Source organism: Lissotriton helveticus, chromosome 7 (assembly GCF_964261635.1).
Source record: "Lissotriton helveticus chromosome 7, aLisHel1.1, whole genome shotgun sequence".
NCBI classification, from domain to species: domain Eukaryota; kingdom Metazoa; phylum Chordata; class Amphibia; order Caudata; family Salamandridae; genus Lissotriton; species Lissotriton helveticus.
In genome coordinates, this window is record NC_136068.1 from 1,502,994,064 (window position 1) to 1,503,019,324 (window position 25,261).

At 47.1% G+C, this 25,261-nt stretch overlaps 1 protein-coding gene across 1 annotated transcript in view; it reads left to right on the forward strand.

The window, feature by feature from the left end:
• The window catches only part of CA11 (carbonic anhydrase 11 (inactive)), a 954,158-nt gene that overhangs the window by 894,722 nt on the left and 34,175 nt on the right, over positions 1 to 25,261 (forward strand). Inside the window, exon 5 of the mRNA XM_078650922.1 lies at positions 16,199 to 16,294. Coding sequence (XP_078507048.1) covers positions 16,199 to 16,294 — 96 coding nt within the window. The remainder of the gene's footprint in view (positions 1 to 16,198; positions 16,295 to 25,261) is intronic.

Genomic DNA, 25,261 nt, shown 5'->3' on the forward strand with positions numbered 1-25,261 from the left:
CCGAAAGGACCCGATTGGTACCTCTCCGAGATGGCCCAGAGGGACGCCCTGAGTACCGACGGGCAGGTAAGGACAGTGCATCTTTGTCTGGGTCTAATTAATAGGATTCACTCACTCAAATGCAAGCGCTAAGTAACATGTGAGCAGTCAGAGCAACGACCGTGAAATTTTAACATATAGCACGACCACGCTAACATCTAATGTGCCATTTGTAAGAACTAAGCCGGGGCTGCTAGAGATAATAGTAGTATCTTTGATACTTTTGACGTAACCGGGGCGGCTGCTTAACTAATGAGGGCAAAAGAGATGTACAATATATATGTAGACAAAAGAATACTACATTGGCTCTCTGGCCACACAATACAATGACTACCAGAATCGGATGTGGCGCATTCTTGCTAAGAGCTCTCCATGACGCGCAACGTGTTCTAGATATCATACCTACATCATGGAAAGGATCCAGGTAGCTGTTCACTCACATATTGCCAATAATAGATGTACCTGATGTCCCGGATCATTCTCATATTGAGATAGAATAGAAAGAATGACCACGTAGAAATTAGTGGTAATCTCGAATTAGTTTGCTGGCAATAATGACTTTCCTCATGGAAGACATAAAAATGGCGGGTTAGTTCCTTTCATGACACCATATGTTGTGAGACAGTGGGCTAGCGCACTCGTACTGCCCATGGTCATGTGAGCCTACAATAGATCTACCTTGATGCACTCTATATTTAAATAATGAAGACCAGGTGACAATTATAAACACAATTTGTCCCTGATTTATACTTGCTTGTTTTTATTAGAGCGGTGCTCTTGCTACCTGAGCCGCAGCCAGGTGAGGCGCAGCACCCACGTCCTACCAACTAGGTAAGTGGACGACAGCCTTGATGTTGGGCTTAGTACATAATTAGTGGGTACTTAAGGTCTAAAGATTTTTTTCTTAGACCTACCATCGAATGTGATGTTACTTTACAAATACCAATGTGTTTTTGTTTTCTTTATTTATTGTTGTGTTTGTCTGATACGCTGACCTACTCCTCTTGGACCTTACTTCTTTCAGAATCTTGGAGGACTGCTACATATCCAAGACGTCCAGGTGACATTTTTGGATTACATTTACACTTATAATTTTTCTTATCTTTCACCATAATGCAGTAGCGAAGTTTTGGTCCTGAAGAAAGCAGCGGACACTTGGTATGGTCCACACACTGCTGAAACATGTCAACCTTTTATTTCTAAGTAGTAGCTATTTGCTGAAAACTACTACGTTCACGCACTGGTTTTTATCCTTGGAAGTATGAGAGGTATCTAATAAAGTTCTTTCCGTCTCCACTCTCCAATTTTTATATTATTCACCTTAATCACACACCCTATCACGCACTGTTTTTCAGTTATCAACATAAGGTTACCTTGCATACACTCTTAGTTACACTGGGGCATCCGTTCATATTTTCCACACCTGTTATGGATGCAGGAATATCCTCCTTGGTGTAAGGAGTCCCAAGTGATGACAAGGGCGGCACCGAATGATAACTGATGGGTACTTTTACACTCTGGAAGAATCACTTATGATTTCAAACTATGGTTTAGTTGGGTTAAGGTTGGCGGTCAGACACTCTTAACAACTAGTTCATTTAGACCCACAGTGACTTTGTGTGTTTCACACCAGTGCAGACGACATACTGACAGGCAATACTTTCAGCAAGTGGCTGCGGGTGGGCATGGAGAGAGGATATGCAGTTCTGGTGGTTGGAGTGGGGGGGGGTCAAAGCTCAGAAGGAGGCATGTGGAAGGCACAATCCCGGGTGGCATGGTTCCTGGCATACCTGTGCAAACAACATGCTGATAAGCACTGCTTTAGTAAGGGCTGGGGGTGGCCAATAAGGCCTGGGACCAGAAGTGGATGAAAGTGGGGTAGTACACCTGTGGCAAGCCATGACACTAGATCCACTGCTGCCTGTCCTTTAGACAGAGGATGTCTATCTCAATGCAGATGAAACATCAAGTGTCTAAAAGAGACACGTCCATGTGTGGGGGATTTTCACTTTAATGAAGTGGCTGAATCCAATAAACTTTGACAACTTTATGGAAGCAAAGTTTCCCTAAGTTTACCCATCTTCACAGATTAAGGTGAAATCCTCACCTAACCAAAGGTTAAGGTAATATCCTCACCCAGTCCAGTTATCACTTCTGTTGGACAGGCCACGTGTAAGGCTTGCTCCCTCCCCGCACGACCAGGCCCGAGCCCCGCTCCTCAGGTGTTACACGCAACAACAACCCGTTTCCCGTCTCCTATAGGGCCCCTGCCCCTGAACATCTCCACATCGTGGGCCCGATTCCCTACCGGCCCTCTCGCCCGGCCCGGGCGCCATCTTGGACACGGCACCACGAGGCCGCGTGGCCTCCGATCAACCCTAACCCTGGGCCTGGCCAGGCCCCGACATCCCGGCACCACCATCCACCCAGGAGGTGAGCGGACTACTTGGCAGGTCAATGGGAGAAAGAGGTGTCGATGGCTCTCCCCCGCCAGGTGCCGATCGCCCCCAGCTCCCCCAGGTGCTGGCTCCACCCCCCTGCTGGGTGTCTGGACTCCCTCATCCCGGACCTCCCGACCTCCCAGTGCGAGGGTCCGGACATCAAAGGGCGCCAGACCTATAACTGGCGCAGCTCCAGAGCAGGAAGGGAGTTGTATCCTGGAGTCGAGAGACGCAGTGAAGAACTCATCCTTGACGGACTACTGGCGCTGCCGTAGCCCTGCCTTGCGAACGACCGACCTGCCTGCTGGCGCTGCCGCGGCTCTCTGCATCCATCTTCATCGGGACCTGCTGGCTCCGCCGCGGACCGTCGCTACCTTCAACCATCCCGGGACCTGCTGGCTCCGCCGCGGCCCGATCATCTAGAACGCCGAGCTCGAGGATTGTGAGCTACTTCATCTACCACCATATCCCCCAGAGTGGTAACAAGACTGTCCCGCTACCCCCTTACCCAACCAAGAGACTAGAATAGAGGGGACCCCGGAGTCCAGACCTCCTTGTACCACCTCACCGTACGTAAAGAATTGCTTATAAAGTAACGTTGAACCTTATCCTTGTGTGGTGTACGTCAGTGGGGGGGGAAGTTATTTGTCTGTACGATTGCTGGAGACGGATCTCCCCGGAGACCTCTCCCCTTATCCTCGGCCGACCCTCCCGGTCCGTCTAACATTGGTGGCCAGCGACGGGATCCGAATCAACGCGTAATCGTACAGAGAGTAGCTCACCCCACGACAAAACCACAATGTCAACCAAAGAAAGCGGATCCACCGAAAAATTCCAGATGGAGAAATTGGAAGAATACAGCCATCGTGAGTTGAAACAATTCTGCATTGAACTAGGTATCGCTACCACCGGTCTGAATACTAAAGACGATTTCAAGCACGCCATTGAGTCATGGGCAGAAACCGGGGCCGTCAGACCCCCGGACCAAAATCTCGCAACAGCGGAGAAAGACACCACGGCTCCCGAGGAGCGAAGAACGGGTCTCTCGCAAGATGAGATCCAAGAACGAGAAAGAAACCGACTACATGAGCTAGAGATGGCCCGGCTCAAAATGGATGGCGAACTCAAATTAGCCGAACAAAAACTAAATCTGGAACATCTGCGGCTCCGAGAAGAACGGGAAGAGAAACAGAGACAAAGAGCGCTTGAAGAGAAGAGACTGGCGTACGAACACGAACGCAAACTAGCTGAGATAGACTTACGCAAGCAGAACAAAGAATTAGGAGTGCCCGAGCAACCGCGCACCCCGGGGGTGACAGAAAGGAAGGTACACATCCCTAAGGATGTCGTTCGAGAATATTTCCGAGAGGACGACATACAGCAATGGTTCAAGGCCTACGAGATCGCTATGACCTCCCACCGGGTCGATCGAAGCGACTGGGGAGCCGGTCTATGGGGGAGGTTCGTCAATGAGGGCCGCGATGCCCTGCTACAGCTCCCAGACCATCTGATGACCTCCTATGACCACATGAAAGCTACCCTCCTCACCCGCTATGGGCTCACACCCGAAATGTACCGCCAGAGGTTCCGAAACTGCACTCGGATCCCGGGCACAACTTGGGTGGAATACGTGAACTATTTCAGCCGGGCCTTCGAGGGGTGGATCAAGGGAAGCAACGTAACGACTTACAAGCAACTCTTCAATCTCATGGTATGGGAGCATCTATCAAACAACTGCTTCGTCGAGCTCAGGCAGCACCTCCTCGACAGTAAATTAACTGATCCACGACAGCTTGCCGCCGAGGCTGACCGGTGGGAAATTACCCGAGTGGGCCGAACTGGGCCCCATGAACAGAACCGGAACAACCACGGTCAGCACCGTCCCCGAGGAGGAGGAGGGGGCCAGGGACGAGGGAGAGACAACGCCCCGGCCGCTCCCGCTACCAGCACCCCACCCCCGGCCAACCGGGGCAACACCCCGGCGCGGCCGGGATACAGAGCCAATGTCACGTGTCACCGATGCCAGCGAGTCGGCCACTACGCCAACGACCCGAATTGTCCACAGAGCCAGACTCCGAGACCCCGCCAGATGGCTACCGCCGCCCTGGGGGAAGAACAAATCTACGAAGAACATGAGGAATGTGAGCAAGAACGCCAGGAATGGGAACCAGCCGCCATGGTTCTAGCGTGCCTAGGGGGAAGAGACATGGTCCCGCGGGTCCCCCTACCCGCCAACACCCGGAAGTACAGTCAATGGGTGAACATTAATGGACGCCGGGCCGAAGCCCTACGTGACACCGGGGCCAGTGTAACGGCCGTCCGATGTCACCTGGTGACCCCAGAACAGATTCTGCCGAACGTCCTCTGCCCTGTCCGTTCAGCCGACAATTCGGAGAGTCTATGTCGGATGGCTTGCGTCCCCTTCGAGTGGGGAGGAGTCTCCGGCATGTTGGAAGTGACGGTCCGAGATGATGCCCCCGTAGACTGTCTCCTGGGGAATGATCTTGAGAGTTCCCCGTGGGCCGCCGTAGAGAGGGGAGAGCACCTAGGGATGTTGGGCATCCCGGATTGGGCATGCGTAACCACCCAGTCCATGGCTGCCCGTGCCATCCCCCGACCCGAAGAACCTGAGTGGCCGGCACCTCCTCCCCCGGTCGCTCCAGACACCGACCGTGCCGTCACCCCAGAGCAAACTCCCGAGGGGCTCGTTCAGCCTCAGGACCTTCCCGGCCTGGATCAGTGGCGTCAGGAGGGGGGGCCCACCCAAGAACAGTTTCGCAACGAGCAGAAGACCTGTCCCTCCCTCGAGGGACTCCGCCAACAAGCCCTCGCCCAGAGTGCAGGGGATACCTCCGGAACCCATTGGGTCTATTGGGACAATGACCTGTTGTACAGCGAACAGAGAATAGCAGAGTTAGGGGCCAGTCGAGTACTAGTGGTGCCCCTCCGCTTTAGAGACTTCTTGCTAAACCTGGCCCACGATGTCCCCCTGGCTGGCCACCTGGGTCAGGATAAAACCTACATTCGCCTGGTGACCCACTTTTTCTGGCCCAAGATGAGGAACGACGTACTCCAACACTGCCGATCTTGCCCCACGTGCCAGGCCAGCGGGAAGAGCGGCCGCAAGCTTAAAGCACCTCTGCAACCTTTTCCAGTGGTCACTACCCCGTTCGAGAGGGTGGGGATAGACATTGTGGGGCCCCTGGACCCCCGTACAGCACAAGGACATCGGTTCATCCTAGTACTGGTGGACCACGCCACCCGCTACCCCGAGGCTGTTCCCCTGCGAACTGTGACAGCCCCGGTAGTCGGCCGGGCCTTGATGGGGATCTTCTCCCGGGTGGGCTTCCCCCGAGAAGTCGTCAGCGACCGGGGCACAAACTTTATTTCAAAATACATGAAGTCCCTCTGGCAACAGTGTGGGGTCACCTACCGATTCACGACCCCCTATCACCCTCAAGGAAACGGACTGGTTGAGCGGTTCAACCGCACGCTCAAAGGGATGATTGGGGGGTTGGAAGAGCCCCTCCGTCGCCAGTGGGATGTGCTACTACCGTGCCTTCTCTTTGCCTACCGAGAAGTCCCCCAGAAGTCCCTCGGCTTCAGCCCGTTCGAACTCTTGTATGGGCACCCGGTGCGGGGGCCGCTCAGCCTAGTCAAAGAGGGCTGGGAAATGCCCCCTCTAAAGAACCCTCCAGATGTGTTCAAGTACCTCCTAACCCTCCGCAACCAGACCAGACGGTTCAGAGAGATGGCAAAAGCAAACCTGGAGGCCAGTCAGGAGGACATGAAAAGGTGGTACGATCAGAATGCATCCTCCATCGAATTTGAACCCGGCCAACAAGTGTGGGTAATGTCTCCCACCGAACCATGCGCCCTGCAAGACAAATGGACGGGGCCCTTCAAGGTAATCGAGCGCAAGAGCCCTGTCACCTATCTCATCGATATGGAATCTTCACGAAACCCTCTCCGGGTCCTCCACGCTAATAGACTTAAACCCCACTTTGTACGCTCAGAGCTCAGCCTCTTGATGGCAACCGACAATGGAACCGAGGAGGACTCCGAACCCCTCCCTGACCTCCTACGGTCTCGGGAGAAGGACGGCTCTGTGGACGGGGTCCGACTCTCGGAGGCCCTCACCCTGGAACAGCGCCAAGGCTGCCGAGACCTCCTGCTGCAGTTCGCCACCCTGTTCTCCCTCACCCCAGGGGTCACCCCCTGGTGCTTACACGACGTGGACACTGGAGACAGTCCCCCTGTCCGCCATCGGGCCTACCGCGTACCAGATCGGGTACGGGCCTGCATCCAAGAGGAGGTGGCCAAGATGCTCACGCTCGGGGTCATCGAGCCCTCAGACAGCCCCTGGGCCAGCCCAGTGGTACTGGTCCCCAAAGCGGCCGCCCCCGGCGCCACGCCGGAGCTTCGGTTCTGCGTCGACTACCGGGGCTTGAATGCGGTCACCAGAACAGACGCACACCCCATCCCCCGAGCAGATGAACTAATCGACCGCATGGGAGCTGCCCGCTACCTCAGCATCTTCGACCTGACAGCGGGCTACTGGCAGATCGGTCTCACACCCCGGGCCCAAGAACGATCTGCATTCTCCACTCCTGATGGCCACTATCACTTCAAGGTCATGCCATTCGGCATGAAGAATGCCCCAGCAACATTTCAGCGGCTAGTGAACCAGGTCCTGGCAGGACTCGAAGAATTCAGCGCCGCCTACCTGGACGATATCGCTGTGTACAGCCGCCACTGGTCCGACCACCTCCACCACCTCCGAGAGGTGCTACAGGCCCTCCAACGAGCTGGCCTCACGATCAAGGCCAGCAAATGCCAAATTGGCCAGGGGTCCGTGACCTATCTCGGGCACCAGGTGGGAAGCGGTCTGGTGGCCCCTTTGCAACTCAAGATCGCTGCCATCCAGTCGTGGCAGCCCCCCATCACCCAGACCGAGGTCCGCGCCTTCTTGGGACTCACAGGCTACTACCGGCGGTTCGTGAGGGACTATGGCAGCATTGTAGGGCCCCTCACGGAACTCACATCCAAAAACCAACCCAAGAAGGTCAACTGGACCCCAGACTGTCAAGCGGCCTTCGAGAAGCTGAAGGCCGCCATGTGCTCCGCCCCGGTGCTCCAGGCCCCCGACTACAGTCGGGAATTTATCGTCCAAACAGATGCCTCCGACCATGGCGTTGGGGCAGTCCTTTCCCAGCTGAACCCCGAAGGACTTGACCAGCCAGTGGCTTTCATCAGCAGACGGCTCCTGGCCCGAGAACAACGCTGGAGCACCATCGAGAGGGAGGCCTTCGCCGTGGTGTGGGCCCTCAAAAAGCTCCGGCCTTATCTCTTCGGCACCCACTTCCGGGTCCAGACCGATCATCGACCCCTGCAATGGCTAATGCAGATGCGGGGGGAAAACCCGAAACTACTACATTGGTCCATCTCCCTGCAGGGGATGGACTTCACTGTGGAACATCGACCCGGGCAAGACCACGCCAACGCGGATGGCCTGTCACGCTTTTTCCGCCTCGACGAGGAGAGTCCCCAAGAGGATGGGTGACTCTCCCCGCCTTCAGCTGGGGGGGACGCATGTTGGACAGGCCACGTGTAAGGCTTGCTCCCTCCCCGCACGACCAGGCCCGAGCCCCGCTCCTCAGGTGTTACACGCAACAACAACCCGTTTCCCGTCTCCTATAGGGCCCCTGCCCCTGAACATCTCCACATCGTGGGCCCGATTCCCTACCGGCCCTCTCGCCCGGCCCGGGCGCCATCTTGGACACGGCACCACGAGGCCGCGTGGCCTCCGATCAACCCTAACCCTGGGCCTGGCCAGGCCCCGACATCCCGGCACCACCATCCACCCAGGAGGTGAGCGGACTACTTGGCAGGTCAATGGGAGAAAGAGGTGTCGATGGCTCTCCCCCGCCAGGTGCCGATCGCCCCCAGCTCCCCCAGGCGCTGGCTCCACCCCCCTGCTGGGTGTCTGGACTCCCTCATCCCGGACCTCCCGACCTCCCAGTGCGAGGGTCCGGACATCAAAGGGCGCCAGACCTATAACTGGCGCAGCTCCAGAGCAGGAAGGGAGTTGTATCCTGGAGTCGAGAGACGCAGTGAAGAACTCATCCTTGACGGACTACTGGCGCTGCCGTAGCCCTGCCTTGCGAACGACCGACCTGCCTGCTGGCGCTGCCGCGGCTCTCTGCATCCATCTTCATCGGGACCTGCTGGCTCCGCCGCGGACCGTCGCTACCTTCAACCATCCCGGGACCTGCTGGCTCCGCCGCGGCCCGATCATCTAGAACGCCGAGCTCGAGGATTGTGAGCTACTTCATCTACCACCATATCCCCCAGAGTGGTAACAAGACTGTCCCGCTACCCCCTTACCCAACCAAGAGACTAGAATAGAGGGGACCCCGGAGTCCAGACCTCCTTGTACCACCTCACCGTACGTAAAGAATTGCTTATAAAGTAACGTTGAACCTTATCCTTGTGTGGTGTACGTCAGTGGGGGGGGAAGTTATTTGTCTGTACGATTGCTGGAGACGGATCTCCCCGGAGACCTCTCCCCTTATCCTCGGCCGACCCTCCCGGTCCGTCTAACAACTTCCCTAGTGTCAGTGTACCAGAGTCAGTGTTGCTGCATGTGTGTCAGTGTCACTGAGCTTCTGATTGTGTCAGTCTCCCATTGTCAATGCCTCAGTGTAATTGTGTCAGTACCTCATCATTAATATAAGCGTCTCAGTGTCAGTACATCTGTGTGAGTGTCCAGGTTTTAGTGTCTGTGCCTCTGGCTTGGTGTCCCAGTCTGGAGGTCCTTCTGCCCCCAATATAGGTGTCCTGAAGTCTCATTGTCAAAGAAGCAGTGTCCACATCAGTGCTTCTGTGTCTGTGTCAGTGAACCGGAAATGGTATCTCTGCATTAGTGTCCCTGTTTCAGTGAACAATTGTTCAAGATCATTGTCATAATATAAGTGTGCTAATGTTTCTTTACAAGTGACAGTAACCCTGTAGCAGCATCCCACCATTTGCGACCATGTGTCAGTGTTACTGTATCCGTAATCCCAGGGCAGTGCTGATATCTCGGTGTCATTGTTGGTGCCTCTATGTCACTGTCCTCGTATCAGTGTCCTGTTGTCAACATCTCAGTTTAAACCCTAGTGCTAGTTTACTTTTACATGTGGACTGCCTCCATGTAACTGTTCTTGTGTCACTATGTGAGTCCTTATGCTAATGTGCATGTCTCCAAGACTACCCATGCATAAGCATTTGAATACTAGTGTTGGTATGCCACTGTCCGGATATGGATATGCACATGATAGGGATCAAGTGTAAATGCGCCAGCATCAGCACTAATGAACTACTGTAAAGGTAGGTACCACAGTGTCAGTATTAAAATTTTAATATGTATGCATTGCTGTTCCAATAATGGAGGCAAAGTCCTATTATCAGCATCCTTCTGTTAGTGTATGTACCTGTGTTAAAATGTAAGTATCCTAGTGTCAGTGAATTAGTGTGCAAACCTTTGCCCTCATGTTAGTGTAGTGCTGATGCCCCTGTGTTAGTGTCCATGTATTAGGGCCATAGTGTCAGTGTCTATATCAATGCTAACGTCCACTCTGTCAATGTTCTCCTGTCAGCATCTCAGTGTCAGCGTCCAAGTATTCAAATGTCAAGTAATGACAGTGTACCTTCCAGTGCCAGCATCTCCGAGTTGGCATGCATATGTGGGTGGGTAAAAGCTAGAGCCAGGGTCCTTGTCAGTGTCTGCATTTCTGCACTAGTGTCCTTATGTATGTGCTTGTATCTTGGTGTCATTTTCCCTTTATCAGAGTTCCATCATCAGTGTCCCGGTGTCAAGAATATCTGTTTGAGGGTTGGAGCACATTTCACTGGCAGTGTCTGTGTATCAGTGTCCGATACCTGTGTAATACCCCCATTTCTGTGCCTGAGAAGCATCTTTAGGCCCATATTACTCAAGTTTGCATGGGCATTTGTGTGGCACAATACAATTTCATGCTGAGGATGAGGGCCTTTACAGAGGTAAGATATATGCTATTGCTTGTGTCGCCCGAACACCTACACAAATTGTACTAAATGTGGACCTTAGCATGCCTATTGCAAGGCTAATGTCCTGTCAGTATTGTTGCCTCTATGTCACTGTTCCCATAGCAGTGGCTCGGTGTCAATGCCCCCTGTCAGTGTCTATATGTCCATGTCAGCGCACCTGCATTAGTGTCAGTGTTGCAAAATCAGTGTTTCCATGTCACTGCTCATGTTTCTTGTAAGTGTTGGTGCCTCTCTTTCACTGTGACCTTGATAATATCTTTAGCCCAGCATCTGTGTCACAGTATCAGAGTACCCCTGTTGGCACTAGCATCCCTTGTTCAGGGATGATGTTTACTTCAGTGCCAGAGCCCTGGGCTCTGTGTTCTTGTATCTGTATCCCCTGCTGGTGCTAGAATCCTGTGCCAGTGGTACTGCCCAGGCATCAGTGTCAGTTCCTAAGTCTCAGGGTCCCAGTTTCAGTCTTTGCCCCAGCTTACATGCCATTGTCTCTCTGTCACTGTATCAGATTTATTGCTCCCATGCCATACCCTGTGTGATGGGTTGAGTATCAGTGCCCCGTTGTTGGTGGCCTTGTTTTAGAGAATGTGCCTATGTCTGTTCCATGCAGCATATTCAAGTCACTGTCAACAATATACAAGGCCAAACATACCAAAGAACCACACTATTAGGGAAAAACAGCCCTCTCTGTGACTGCCTCTTCCATCTGAGAGACTCTCCCTATTCCCCTGTAGTCCTACACCAATTCTTTCAGAACCCATCTCCTTCTGAAGTCGTAAAAATTGGGAGTCTAATATAACGGGCCTGAAATGAAGAGGGGTTTGACAGGTCACTGCAAGTTGTTTTATCTAGCACTCAAGTGAATAGGTACGCAAGCAATCTTACCCCAGTAGCGACTGTCAAAGTATGAAACATTTCATCCACTTTTCCCTGCAAGATTCCACCCTATCAATCCAGAACAGTACATAACGCTACTCTAAGCCGAATGCATCCACTCTCCTTTTGGTTCACACAAACCATTACATTATAAATGTGACAAATAAATATAAAAGGATAAAATGCTTGCACTAACAACTTTCCACTTTTTGGACATACTCTCCCAGGTACCTGCTAAATACAAGATGGATGCTTAGTGGATTCATTATCAAGCATTATTCTTTTGTCTTGACCAAGTGTTGGACCTGGCACCATTGACGTGGGTTTCCCCTGTATTTTTGCCTTTTGCCTCCTGTGTGTTTGCTGTGTGTTGGACTTTGTTTTGCTGGTCTAGATGCTTTGGGCACTTTACCACTGCTGTTCAGTGCCGTAGTGCAAGTGCTCCCTTTGTAAATTGTTGTTATGGATTGGTGATTCCATGATTGGCATATTTGATTTACTAGTGAGACCCTAGTACAGTGCACTGTGTGTGCCCAGGGCGTATAAATCAAATGCTGCTAGTGGACTGCAGCACTGATTGTGCCACTCACATAAGCAGCCTGTAAATGTAAACTCTGGCCTGCCATTGCAGAGCCTGTGTGCAGTCTGGTACTGCCATGCCGACTTGGCAAGTGCATACACTTGCAAGTCCCTAATCTTCCCTTTTATTACATGTTAGTCACACCTATGGTAGGCCCAATGTACCCCTGTGGGAAGGGTGCATTGAATGTGAAAGGTAGGACATGCCCTGATGTGTGTGGCAAGTCCTGATAGTGAAATACTGCCAATTTTGTTTTTTCACTATTGTAAGGACACCTGCTCACATAGGATAGAATTGGGAGGTTGTTTAGAACATCTTATGAGCATAACTACCCCTGGGAACAAGGTAGGAAAATAAAGTTTGATATGCCTGAACTCAGAATGTTACAATGTATTTTTATTGAGGGTGCTTTTTACTGATTTCTTTTGTGTATGAAAATACCACTTTTAGAAAGTAGGTAATTTCTTGCTTAGCCATCCAGTACGCCTCTACTAGGTTTTTGTATTACATGTCTGGCTTTGGAGTGTCAGGGGCTGGGGAGGAGCATTGGCTCTAGAGAACCTGATGAGTTAGGGCTGGGCCAAATAGGCCTTGCACTCCATTTGAAGTGGTTAGAGGAGTAGCACCTGCACCTGAATTGGGCTGTGCCTGCATTCCACAATGATGGCTCAGCCCCCTGTGGTGTGTCTGGAGCCAGGGCTCACACTGACAATGGAGGTTGTTGTGCACTTGCAAAGTGCCCCACATAACTGGTGTTTGCCTGGGTACAGTGCCTTCAGACGACAAAGGATTTTGGGGTATAAAAAGAGGGGCCCAGACACCAAACTTTTAGATCACTACTGGGAAATCAAGAGGAACCTTTGCCATGGAGAAGAACCGGAGAAGCTGAGGAGGAATACTGCCCCTGTGCTGTTTTCTCTCTGGGGTTAGCCTGCAGTAGCTACTTGCTGCCAAGGAAAGGAGAAAAGGACTTTGCTGTTTGCTGTGTCCCCTGCTGGCGGAAGATCTCCAAGGGCTTGACACTGAGCTATCCTCCTGTTCTGAAGTCTCAGGGACACAAAGACTTCACCACCAGCCCACTGAACTTCCTTGCTGGGAGTTCTGACCTGAAAAGAGGTGCCTGCTGTTGGTTTGGATCTCTAGAGACTTTTTTCTGCTGGGAGCTGGAAGAATCCACGCATCGTCGCGGATTGTCGCATCGCGGCGACAAATTTGTCGCATCGTTGGGGGTACAGTAAGAAACTGATGCATCACCCCCCACGCAGTAAGAAACCAACGCATCACCTCTTCTCCGTTAAGGAACTGACGCATCACCGCCCCAGGAGCAAGGAACCGGTGCATCACCTTCCCTATTTTAGAAGTGTATCCCCCTTACCCTGACTAGAAGCAAGGCTCCCTATTTGGACAAAGGTACCTGCCTCTGCCAAATAGTGTCCCCCATTTCTAACACCAAGACATTCACACTCTGTTTGTCTCACTTCTGTATGAACTAAAGACAATTTGCTTTTGTTCTAAGTATGATCATCCTCTAGTTGCTTGTCACCTTAGTCTCCACTTTAGGGTTGTGAAACATACTTTCACTATTCCTAACCATACCAAACGTATTCACTTTTGCAACATCCCTCATAGAAGCTTTCGAACAACAGGAATGTACTGCTTCGTATTTCTCTTGGGTCGAATATCTCACGTCACTTCCCAAATACAGACTTGTCACCATCTCTCCGTTTCCTCCATTCTTTATTCAGCCTTGTACCCACAACTCTTCACTGCAAGAGCACAAATGGTGATATAGAAGTGCTACTATGAGAAGTCATGCGAACAGACTCTCACAATAAGTTTCCAAACTTTACCATTGAATGATTCCAAATGTGTGTGAATCTTTGTTGCTCTGTTGAAGCATTCCACCACATCACTGCTCCTTGGATGGTACTACAATTGTTTCACATGGTTTACACCCATCACCTGCAAGTATGCCCCCATTTCCACAGAAACTAATGAAGTATCATTGTCTGTCCTCAACTCATCAGGGAAGACCTCACGATTGAAAATATCATAAATAAAGTCAGTAATCTTTTTGGAACTTATCTCATTAACAGAGCACCTTAGGCAAATTTGTGACTACAGAAATGGTAGAACCCTCTCCCAGCAAACCACATGAACTTTCCACATCTAATGTCACCTTGCTCCATAGTCATTCTGGCACTTGAACTGGCCTGGCTGAATTGGGCTAAATAACTTTATATTTGTCACTGACAGATTATGTTACATAATTTCTCTGATGAATTTCTACCAACTTGTCCAATGCTGGCCCCAAATCTCCTATGCTTTATTTTGTCCATACCAAGGTGACCTTAATAGAATATATTTAACAATCTTCCACTTATTCTCATTGGCAGCACCAACAGACCTTGCTTCTCAAAGTCCTGTTCACCTTCATTAGCTTATCTGCCACGCGATAGTAAGCTCCTTGTATCTTATTCATTTTTCCTCTTCTTGGACACCCTCAATACCCACCACTGGTGACAAAATCTCATCTTCTTGTAACCGTTTCAGCAATCTGTCATCACTCAGTATTCCATCGAAAACTGCCACCATGAAGATGACCAGGACCTGCTCATCTTCCTCCATCTCCAGGATACACTACCAGCCTAACTTCTCTTCTTCATTGGCAACCCTGTTAGACTCCTAGCTGCTAGCACATATTATAGTAGGCAACAATATACTTAAAGACTATACTGGAATTGTGGGTGTCTAGGCTCCTAGCTGCTAGCACATATTATAGTAGGCAACAATATACTTAAAGACTATACTGGAATTGTGGGTGTCTAGGAACAGCACAAGCAACACCGTTGGTAGTGAAAAGTTCTGCAAGAGGTACATGATCGGGTCATAACTTTCCTATTGTGATAATCTATTGAGCTCTGCATGTGTAGGTCTGGACCCCATCCTCATCATCAGTAAAATGAAGGTCTCTGCGAGTTGGTTTGTTAGCACTCAAATACATAGATACGTTGGCAAGCCCACCTAGGGAGCAACCATCAGAACATGGAACATTTACCCCACATTCCTTAACAGGATTCCACCCCACCATTCCAGAGCAATACTTAACCTTACTCTACACCCAAATAGCCCTCTTACAAAGTGGTTTACTTAAAGCAATGTTACCATTAGATATAAACATATCTATAACTTATTTAATAACATTATTGCTTTTATATCCAAGTCTCAGTCTAGCTGACGAAAACTGGTGACAGTTCAGACACATCTAAACTGCAAAATGATTAGAATTATGACAACAGTGCACAACTATGCTATATAATGCACTGTTGTAACACCGTATTACTATTCTTTATCATGAACCATAGCTCACTGATGATCTTGGGCTGATTGTACTCTCATCTGGAGGCCACTTGGCCAGGGCTGATTGTACTCTCATCTGGAGGCCACTTGGCCTGGCAGTTCGAGCTGGACTGTTGCTATTGTAGCAGGACACTGTCCGATTTGCATATGGCTGCTCTCTGTTTCTGGGGGCAGAGTGAGCAAAACACAATGGACTGGAATGTAGGCCCAAGCAATCACCAGTTGCTGAAATGAGTTCAAGGATTGCTTCCTTCACTTTGTTGCTTGCTGCTTTATCCCTTTTCCATTTTTACCCAAAGCTCTAGTTGAACCACCAACTGTTCTGCAGTACTGGGCAATGTCACAAAACAGTGAAAAGTACTTGAAAGGGATATGCTGCTACAGATTCCTTCACAGAAAAAGTAATCTTGTGAAAGTCTCGTGTTATATATGGGCTAAAGTACCACCTTATAAGGATGTTGCCAGTTACAAGTCTGTGATGATGCAGAGGCACTCAGCCTGCGGCATCGTACCTTATTGGTCATGAAACTTACATTGTCATTGTGTGGCATAATAGTGGGTTGTGTAATGTGATATTAGCCTTCACTCTTTGCATACTAGAATTTCAGATATTCCTTCCTGAAGGAATAGGGCGGTCTAACGAGAAGGAAACCCAGAGAATCATTTAGAATCAGCTTTCCCATTGGTACTTCAGTCAGTCCAGGCTTTTTTTTCTCAGTCCAATTCAGTCTTTCTACTCTTTTAGCGGCCAATGTTTTTCTGTACTCTAGCCCTCAACATCTTAGAGTTTCAGTGACTATGACTGTCTGTAATTACTGTTGTTTACTTTCCCCAGGTACAGCTTATCCATTTTAATGAAGAACTATACAGCAACATTAGCGAAGCATCGCGCAACCCCAATGGGTTGGCCATCATCTCCTTCTTGGTCAACGTGAGTTTCTATTTTACAATCGGAAATTTAATGTTCTGTCATCACCTGCTCACCTGATCAGCCACATGCTCAGAGGTGGACAAGTCTACCAACAAAACTGAAGATTTCACAGCAAACTGAAACCACTGAAAGAAGGGTGGGCCTGGGTTAGGGATAGCCAGCATGATGAATCTATTCAAAATCTGATGGCTTTTAAGAAGCACAAGCATGATGCAAAAACCTCATGTTAACCAAATGGATAGCAGACTTCTGCTGTATACGACACAAAGAAAAGAAGGATATAGGGTTGAAATGTGATCATTTAAAAAAACAAAATTATATTTGATCATTCAGATTTCGGTTTATTAACTGTAGACTTGTTAACCTCTTATCATGTTAGTCTTTCACCATGATTCCTTCAGTGATACCTGCTTGTTTTACCTTTGAAGTCTTCCACCTCTGTAATCCAAACTTCCATTCAAGCTCAATACAAACAAAGAAATATTGTCACTTACCTCTATCTCTGTGGTTCACCAAGACGTTTATTACTAGTTGACAATGACCCATTGGAGAAACGGATTAAGTGAGTATGTATTCAGTATAGGCATGTCCTCTCATGACCTGAGGCTGTATTCCAGTTACGGTATGTAATGAGACACTTTGTATCTTCAATTTTCCCAGAGAATAAAGATCATACAAAAAGGTTAGTAAACATGTTTCCTACCGGTTCGCCTCCCAGGAAAAGCATTAGTATGATTCCAATGTATGTGTAGCACAGAGCAACTCTTTTCAGAGAATGACGTCAGGCGAACACCTCAACTGCATGAAAGCTCATTGGTCAGACCCATGACCCATTCCAGTTGAGACTATGCATTCACTAACAGGTATTTTCTCAAGACACCTACCCAGAGTTCAGGTGAAGGCAATCACTTTATAGACCTGGGTAGCACAGTTCTTCAAAGTGAATCTTCCCATGATACCATCTAACTTAAGTTAGTTACAGCAGAGGGGGTTCAATTCACAAAAGAGTTTTAAGTCATACCTGCAGGGTTACAGCTTTGCATGGATGCATACATCCTCGCATGGATGCCGATTTACACCACTTCATCAGTTACTAAAACTTTCCTGCAGTATTCTTCGAAAGCAGCTGCAGTCGCAAGTGTCCATGTATACTTTTAGGTGTTTCCACCGTGTAATTAAATATTTCCCTTTTGAGAAACACTATCCCCAAAACTCCGCATTTTTTTGAGTTGTAACCTCCCCTTTTCCTTTCTGTAGCTAACAGTGGGGACGTTCCACGTGGAACATTTCATTTGGGATGTAATAGATAGGTGACCTACCAGTATATCACATCAACCCGATAAAGAGATTGCATCAGGGCTATGAGGATGTTATGTTATTTATGCTTATAGAGCGCACTGTTACCCTGGGGTGTCCTGGCGCTGAGCACTGGTTAACTGAGGAGCGTAAGGCCTAGTGGTGAGAGAAAAACCATGTCTTCAAGCCCTTCTGGAAAGAAAACAGATCGTGTGCATTTCTGAGTTGAAACGGGAGTTCATTCCATGCCTTGGAGGCACAGTGAACAAAGCTTCTGCCGCCCCAGTTAATTTTTTTAAAAGGGGGGGTTAACACTAGTTTGGACCCGGTTGACCTTAATGTTCTATTAGGAATATACCATGAAAGTTTAGATTTAAGGAACTCAGGGCCTGTCCCATTCACCGCTTTAAAGACAATACAAAGTGCTTTGAAGCATGATCTTAGTGGTATTGGGAGCCAATGCAATTTATTAAGTACTCCCCTGACTTAGGCAGACCTAGGAGTTCCGGTCAGCAATCTAGCTGCTGCGTTCTGGACCACTTGCAGCCTGTTCAGATGTTGCTTTTGAACATTGAGATATAAGCTTTTGCAATAGCCCAGACGCGACATTATGAGTGCCGTGACCACAGTCCTGAGGCTACTCTCAGACAGGAAGAACCTGATTTTCTTGATTATTCTGAGGACCATAAAGAAGTCACCATGCTCACTCTGTCCCCCAAGGTGAGTTTATTATCCACCATGATACCAAGATTCTTGGCTTTCCTTGACGGTACTGGACACAGGCCCAAGTCCTCCAGCCACCACTCAGGTGTCCATACACATGGATTATTGCCAAATTTCAAAACCTCAGTCTTGGCCGAATTAAGCTTTAGACAATTGGCAGACATCCTGCCTATTGTTACCCAATAGTACCCTATACGTATTTTGCCTGCCGTGTTCCCACTGAAAAAAATTGGTTGTTTTAGGACTTGTCTTGTATAGTCTACAGCTTAGCAGGAATGTTCCCAAGTATACTGCTGGTGAAAATTCCGAGGGGCATATTATCAAGAAATGGCGTTAAAATGATCGCCGTTTTAGCGGCAGAAAACTGCTGCTAAAGCGGCAATAATGGGCTTGATAATATGCCCTTGAGAATTCCAATAGAAGCCCATGGTCTGGTGTCAACATGGGCTTCTATTGGAATTATCCAGGGCATATTATCAAGCTCATTATCGCCGCTTTAGCAGCAGTTTTCTGCCGCTAAAGCGGCGATAATGTTAACACTGTTTTTTGATAATATGCCCCATATGTTTTTTCATGAGCCATTTCAGAAGGTGCATCCCTGCGCGAATCACAGTGGAATCCCTAGATTACTACTGAAAACACTCCTAAATGTTCACTTTATTAATAAAGGGCGCACACAGGGCTGAGAGCTAATGCTGAACTGCATTGTAAATGCCCTCCTGATTAACAACAGTTAACAGAGAGTGGTGGCGGAGAAAGAACATCAGAGACATCTAGTCTTGAAACACCCAAACCCTTGAAGGGTGCTGTTACATGGTGTGGTATAACTCATTTGCTGTTCCTGTCCCATTTTGTTTATCACTAATGATAACCGCGGAGCAGTTCTGTGGTGGTTGCCTGTTTACTTCCATCCCATTTTGCCAGTTGCATTTGGAATGTTCGACATATAATTTTTTACATGGTTAGCACACGTAGCTAAGTGTGAATGGTCAAGCAAGAGATGTATCTGACCGACAAGCCAGTAGTGATAATGGATAGTCTGGCATGTTTGATCTTCCAAGGCTAAGGCTTCAAGACATGTCCTCCTAAATGGAAGAAGGTATGGGCAAGGTTTTTTTTTCTTTTAAGTGAATGCACTATATCAGTCTTGCATTTTCAGTGGCCAGGCGGCTAGCAATTAAACAATCATTTATACCCAGATTATGATTATCGGTGGCCAGGCCATTTATCATCTACCCAAATATTCATAGTTTAGGAGATTGTTATTACTTTTAGTTTAGAAGACTGGAATCAGCCGTGACCAGGACTCTTGTCAACAACCCAAATATTTATAGTCTAGGAGATTATGGTCAGCCCAGCAGTGGCCACGTGACTTATCTGCCTAATTAAGTATAGTTTAGGAGATAAGGATAGCAGTGGCCAGGCCACTTATCTATCCAAGTATTTATAGTTTAGTAGATTAGGACCAGCAGGTGCTAGTCCACTTGCAACTACCAATTATATATAGTTTAAGAGAATAGTATTAGCTTATCAACGTCTTCTCAAGATCCGAGATCTCGCTGCCATAGTGGAAGTCGTGGTCAAGCTCACCTCAAAATGCCATAGGAACAAATTGCATATGGCTGGTAAAGTTTAGCTGACTCTTTTCCTTTTAGAATGGCACCATGTCAAAGAATTAAAAAAACTGTATTTACCTTATATTAATCTAGGAATTTGTTTTGTTTCATTCATGTTTTATTCAGTACCAGAAATACATTCCATATAAGTTATGAAGAGCAATTTGCTCAGACTGTGTCATCAAGCCACGCCCTCCCTATCATATCAGTCACACCTGCAGGGCGCATCAACCTCAACAAATTGGTCCCCAAATGCCATCCTGGTGGGGAGATCGATGAGTAAAAGCAACCATCTGTCATGCTTTTTTGCTCATGATTTTGTCTCTGTCCTAGTCTACCATGAACTCCCCTGCGGCAGAAGAGAGATTACTTTTCTCTGTACATTATTAAACATCGTTTGGTGCTGTTTTTTGGGAGATAAATGCAGTTTCCAGGATCCTGTCTAGAAATAATTTGATGGAAGCCCCCAAAGATTTGCTGAGATCTTAGGTGAGGTGTGCTACTTTGAAAGATAGATTTTCAGCGGTGTGAGATTTAGGATTGTCAGGTCAGCATATATTATATGCTTGAGTGACAGGCAGTGTTCTCAAGGGCATGCAGTGGTTCCATCCTTTTGATTGTGGAATTTATTTTTCCCCTTTCACCTAGGAAAAAGTGAATGAGGACCAGCGGCAGTGATTGATTTAGAGGGATTGATGTCGCTTAAAGGCATTATTTAAGTCTGCATCAGTAAAACGACATTCTTATCCTGATTCTTCACTTTCCTTTATCTGACCTACATAGGCAAAAAAAGGCCGAAACACTTTGCTAGCTGCACTGCTGTGTTGCCCTGCTGCTGGTTGATTTCTGTGCTACAGGGGGGGCAGCCGCTTTACAACTTGCTTTGCTGTGTTGGCCTGCTACCTGCTGCTTCTTGACTGGGAGTGAGAAGGACTGGACTTGCTTTCTAGATCCTTGCACCCAGGTTCTCCAAGAGCTCATAATTTAAGTGTTGACCAAATACTTTAACATTGCCTCTTAACTTAAGCCTGAGTGCTCTATGCCAAGCTACCAGAGGGTGAGCATAGGATCATTTAGGTTGTGTATTTGACTTACCCTGACTAGGACTGTGGTCCCTACTTGAACAGGGTGCAAATCTATGCCAGTCTGAGACCCAATTTCTAATAGGCATCAATAAAAGATTCCCCGGTCTAAGATCGCCATCTTCCTGGCTTTCAGGACAAAGCAGGTGTGCATCCAAAATGATGTTTTACCACAGTTTAGCATTTTAAAAAGAGGTAGTCCATTTTCATAGTTCACGTGGTTTCGGCATACTTGAAGTCTGTGGTGGTAAAAGGTGTGAAACCTATTGGTGATCATGGAAAGCTAAAGATTTCTGAAAAGTAGACTATATTCTAAATTCAGTGAGGGTTTGTTTGCGTGGATCCCTCAGCGTTTCCCCAAAGAAACTAGTCCTTGGGATATAAAACAATTATATAAATAGGTAAACAAACTCATATCTAATTTTTTGTACGAATGGTTAATTTACCAAAGCAATACACTGTATGCCCATCAGACCCTTCTTGTCACATAAATATTCAGGGTTTGTAGGTTTTCAAAACCTAAAGCCAAGAACTGGGTTGTATGATTTTTCTTCATATACTGACCATGCAGCAAATTACGTGGTAAAATATAATGAATGAGAAATAGGTATGCAGAAAACCTATGCATTTTTCAGAAAGGTGCACACAATACTGAGTTTAGGAATTGTGGTTATTTGTACATATCTAAAAATGGTGAAATATGATCATGTAATTCAGAGGGCATTTTGCAAAAACACTAACTTACATTTGGAAGGCAAAATATAGAGAATTTAAATCGGTAATAACAAATGTTCTACTATTCTGGGTTTCCACATGTGTCCCATACAAAGCTGCACTCCAGTTGGGTGGCTGGGCATAGAAGCTGAGACGAAAAACAAACCAAAATGTGACATGGAGAAATCACACATCATCCAAAATAAATGCTTTTGTAATAATGTGAGTAACTGTAGAAAATGGACCCTAGCTCAGCTGGCTCCTAGAGTAACTAAGCACATCTAGACATTTCTGAAAACTAGACACACAGGGGAGTGCAGGGTGATGTGGCCTATGTGGAACCCATTATTTTCTTACCAATAGGGCCTTGAAAATATGAGACTTTATCTGTATGAGAGAAAGTTGAGGAAGCTGGAGGAATCCACAAATTCCTACCACTCTCAATAGAAATGATCCTGGATTTGTGTGGGTGGGCCTAACACTCATGATAGGAAATGCCCAAAAATGCAACATGGACAGATCAAAATGTTCTATTCAAAACAAGCCCTTTTTGTAATGTGGTAGTTGTGGATTTTGGGCCTGAGCTTGGTCCCCACCCTGAGAAACAAACTAAACCCACACATTTCTGAAAATTATATACCTGGGGAAGTGACGTATGTGCATTTCACAAGGAGTTTTTTCAACCCAGAAGCTCTTGCATGCCAGAAACATTGGCTAAAACACACATTTTCTTTACATTTCTGTGAGGGAAAGTTTCAGAATCTGTGCAAATCCTCACATTTTCTACCACCCAGTTATCTCACACATCTCCTAATAAAATGCTACCACAGCCACAAAATGCCACATTGGCAGGGCAAACTTTTTCACTCAAAAGCAACTTTTCTGCAGTGGATTATAGGCCTTAGCTCGGCCGACTCCCAGGGTAAAAATTTCAAAACACACACATTTCTAAAAACTATTAATTAAGATACCATATAAAGAATGGAGCAATATCATTTATATAAACAAGGAGATCTCAGCATGCCAGTGCACCAGAAAATGTTTGAGTTCATGAACATATATGGTCTTTGGAAGGAAAAATACATATAATAGTCACACTTCCATATAAGATGGATTGCTTTAAGGGAAATACATGGCGTATATATCACTAGGGTGAAATGCTTTTTACTACTAGGGTGCTTCCTTAAGGAAACACTCTCCAACAAGATGGGTTGACCTAAGGAGAACACACAGTGTGCTCACGTATTGATGCTGTTTGAAATTGAGTTCCTGTAAGTTTAATATTCTTCTCTGATGCTACAGCCTTTATAAAGCTCCTGGCGTGTAAGCCACATAAGTGGAAAAACAAGCGTTGGCTGAGTCCCAAAAAGTGAAATTGGAAACAATTCGAAAACAATATCAGGATTATCAAGTAAGTACGTGGCCATTCCAATAATCAGCTGGTAATAACTCAACAACTCAGATAAAAATATCAAGATTGGGAATAAAGATATGTGATACTGTGGCTGAGTCCCAAACAAAGGAACAGCTGGAAATAACTCAGGAATAGAGGCTTCTGCATCACAAAGTAATAACTGGAAAGACTGAAAGAAATAAAGAACTCAGACGTTATTGGGAAGACTGATGACAAATAACTTTGGAATATAAATGCATTGGCGATCATTCAGGATATCAGGACTCCTCACAAAGAGTTTTGTAAGATGCAAAAAGAATTGAACAATGTATGATAGATAAAAGATATCTCTATGAAAATCTATACATTGTTTTGTGGCAAAGATCATATAATGGAATTGAATTACAAACAAGAATCGTACCTTTACTATTGAGTATAAAGAAACCTTTGGGAACGATACACGACATTTTTGACAATTTGACTACCCAGCGAAGTATAGCTGGCCCTATCCTTAAGATTGTAAGACTCCCTGTAGAAGAATTGCATTTTAAAAGTTTAATATACAGCAGTGTTGAGAGTTTTGGGCCTTACCATTGTTCTTAACACTGATAACGTTTACCAATGAAGAGGGGCATTAATCAGGATATTTTACGTCTTTCCTCTAGAGTGACAGCACTGCTTTTATTAGGTGTACTTTCTTTGTATTGTGCTTGAAAGTTACATATAATTTGCAAAATGGCCACAAGTACTTCTGGAGCCAGGGTGCAAAACGTGTGAGGATACCAATACTGCTACTTTGCTTCTGTTCCATGGTGAACCACTGTAGATCTATTTGTTAATTTTAACCAAAGTAATATAGTAAACCCTAACCAGTGACGGACCCTCACTACTGATAAATTGAAGATCGCCATTTGCAGTACAGCACACAGAGGATCTTTCAGCCTTGCTATGTATGCCTCTGCTGTGTCTATTCAATGTAATTTAGCCCAATTCCCCTGTCCATTACCCCACACTTCAAAGGCTCTACAGACCATCTAACAAAGGCCTTAAACCATGCACGTATGTGCAGTTGTGAACCTAGTTCCCAGAGTGCAACTTTAGGTGCATCAGAATAGTCCAATGCCGATATCTACAGAGAATGGAGACTCGCACAGCATATGTACCATACACCAGTCTTGCCAAGAAGAGTCCTTGAAGAAATGCTTTCAGAGTGTGCCATATGTGATCACACCAGTGATGTCAAGTATCATGCAATGTGGTATGTCATGAGTGATGCCGTGTTTAAGATCATAATCAGTGCATGGGGGCGTTAAGTTCGCACATTTCAATGTCTTTGAGACCTTAATAATATAATTTATGATTTCAGTGCAAATATATCATTTTAAAGAAACATTGCTAAAAGGAGGTTAATGGCCTGATTTAATTTTTGGCAGATGATCCGTCGTTCCGCCGGAGCGGCAGAGTAAATTACTCCAAACACATGGCGAAGGGACCGGCCTCCAAATTTCGAAATGGCCAACAAACAGGTGGTCACTTATAAACCATTGGCAGGAGTTGCCGTCATGGAGGTTCCTGCCAATGCATTTCGCTGTTTGGAGCCGAGATGCATCAGCATGACTCATCCCTGCAACAAACAGTTTTCTTTTTTAATTTTCCAAACGAAAATCCCCAAATGGGTTTTTCCTTTTGAAAATAAAAAAGGTAATGTTCCCCTCACCATGGGAGTGATGGCGAGAGGAGCTTTAATGGCATTGTACTGCTCCCCACAACCAGAGATTACCTGGGAATGACTGTATTAAAATTATTGGTTATATGTCTGCCCATCCTGATTGGGTGGGCGGACATATATCCTTTTCTCTAACGGCCTTAACTCCGTCAAGCCGTCAGAGAAGTTTACCTATGGCAGTGACGCAGTAGTCACCACCATAGCCAAACCTATGGTCCACCGTATTTAAATCAGGTGGGTGAACCATTATTTTGGAAGGTAAGGATACTCTGTCACCATTTAGGCCGAGTAACCTTGCCATCAACACATTAATCAGGCCCTATAAGTCTCCACTCAGATCATTTACTAATTTACATCACAAATAATTATACATGACCTGATAAAGCTTCATTTAGTGGCTCCATCGGTTGCCATCGG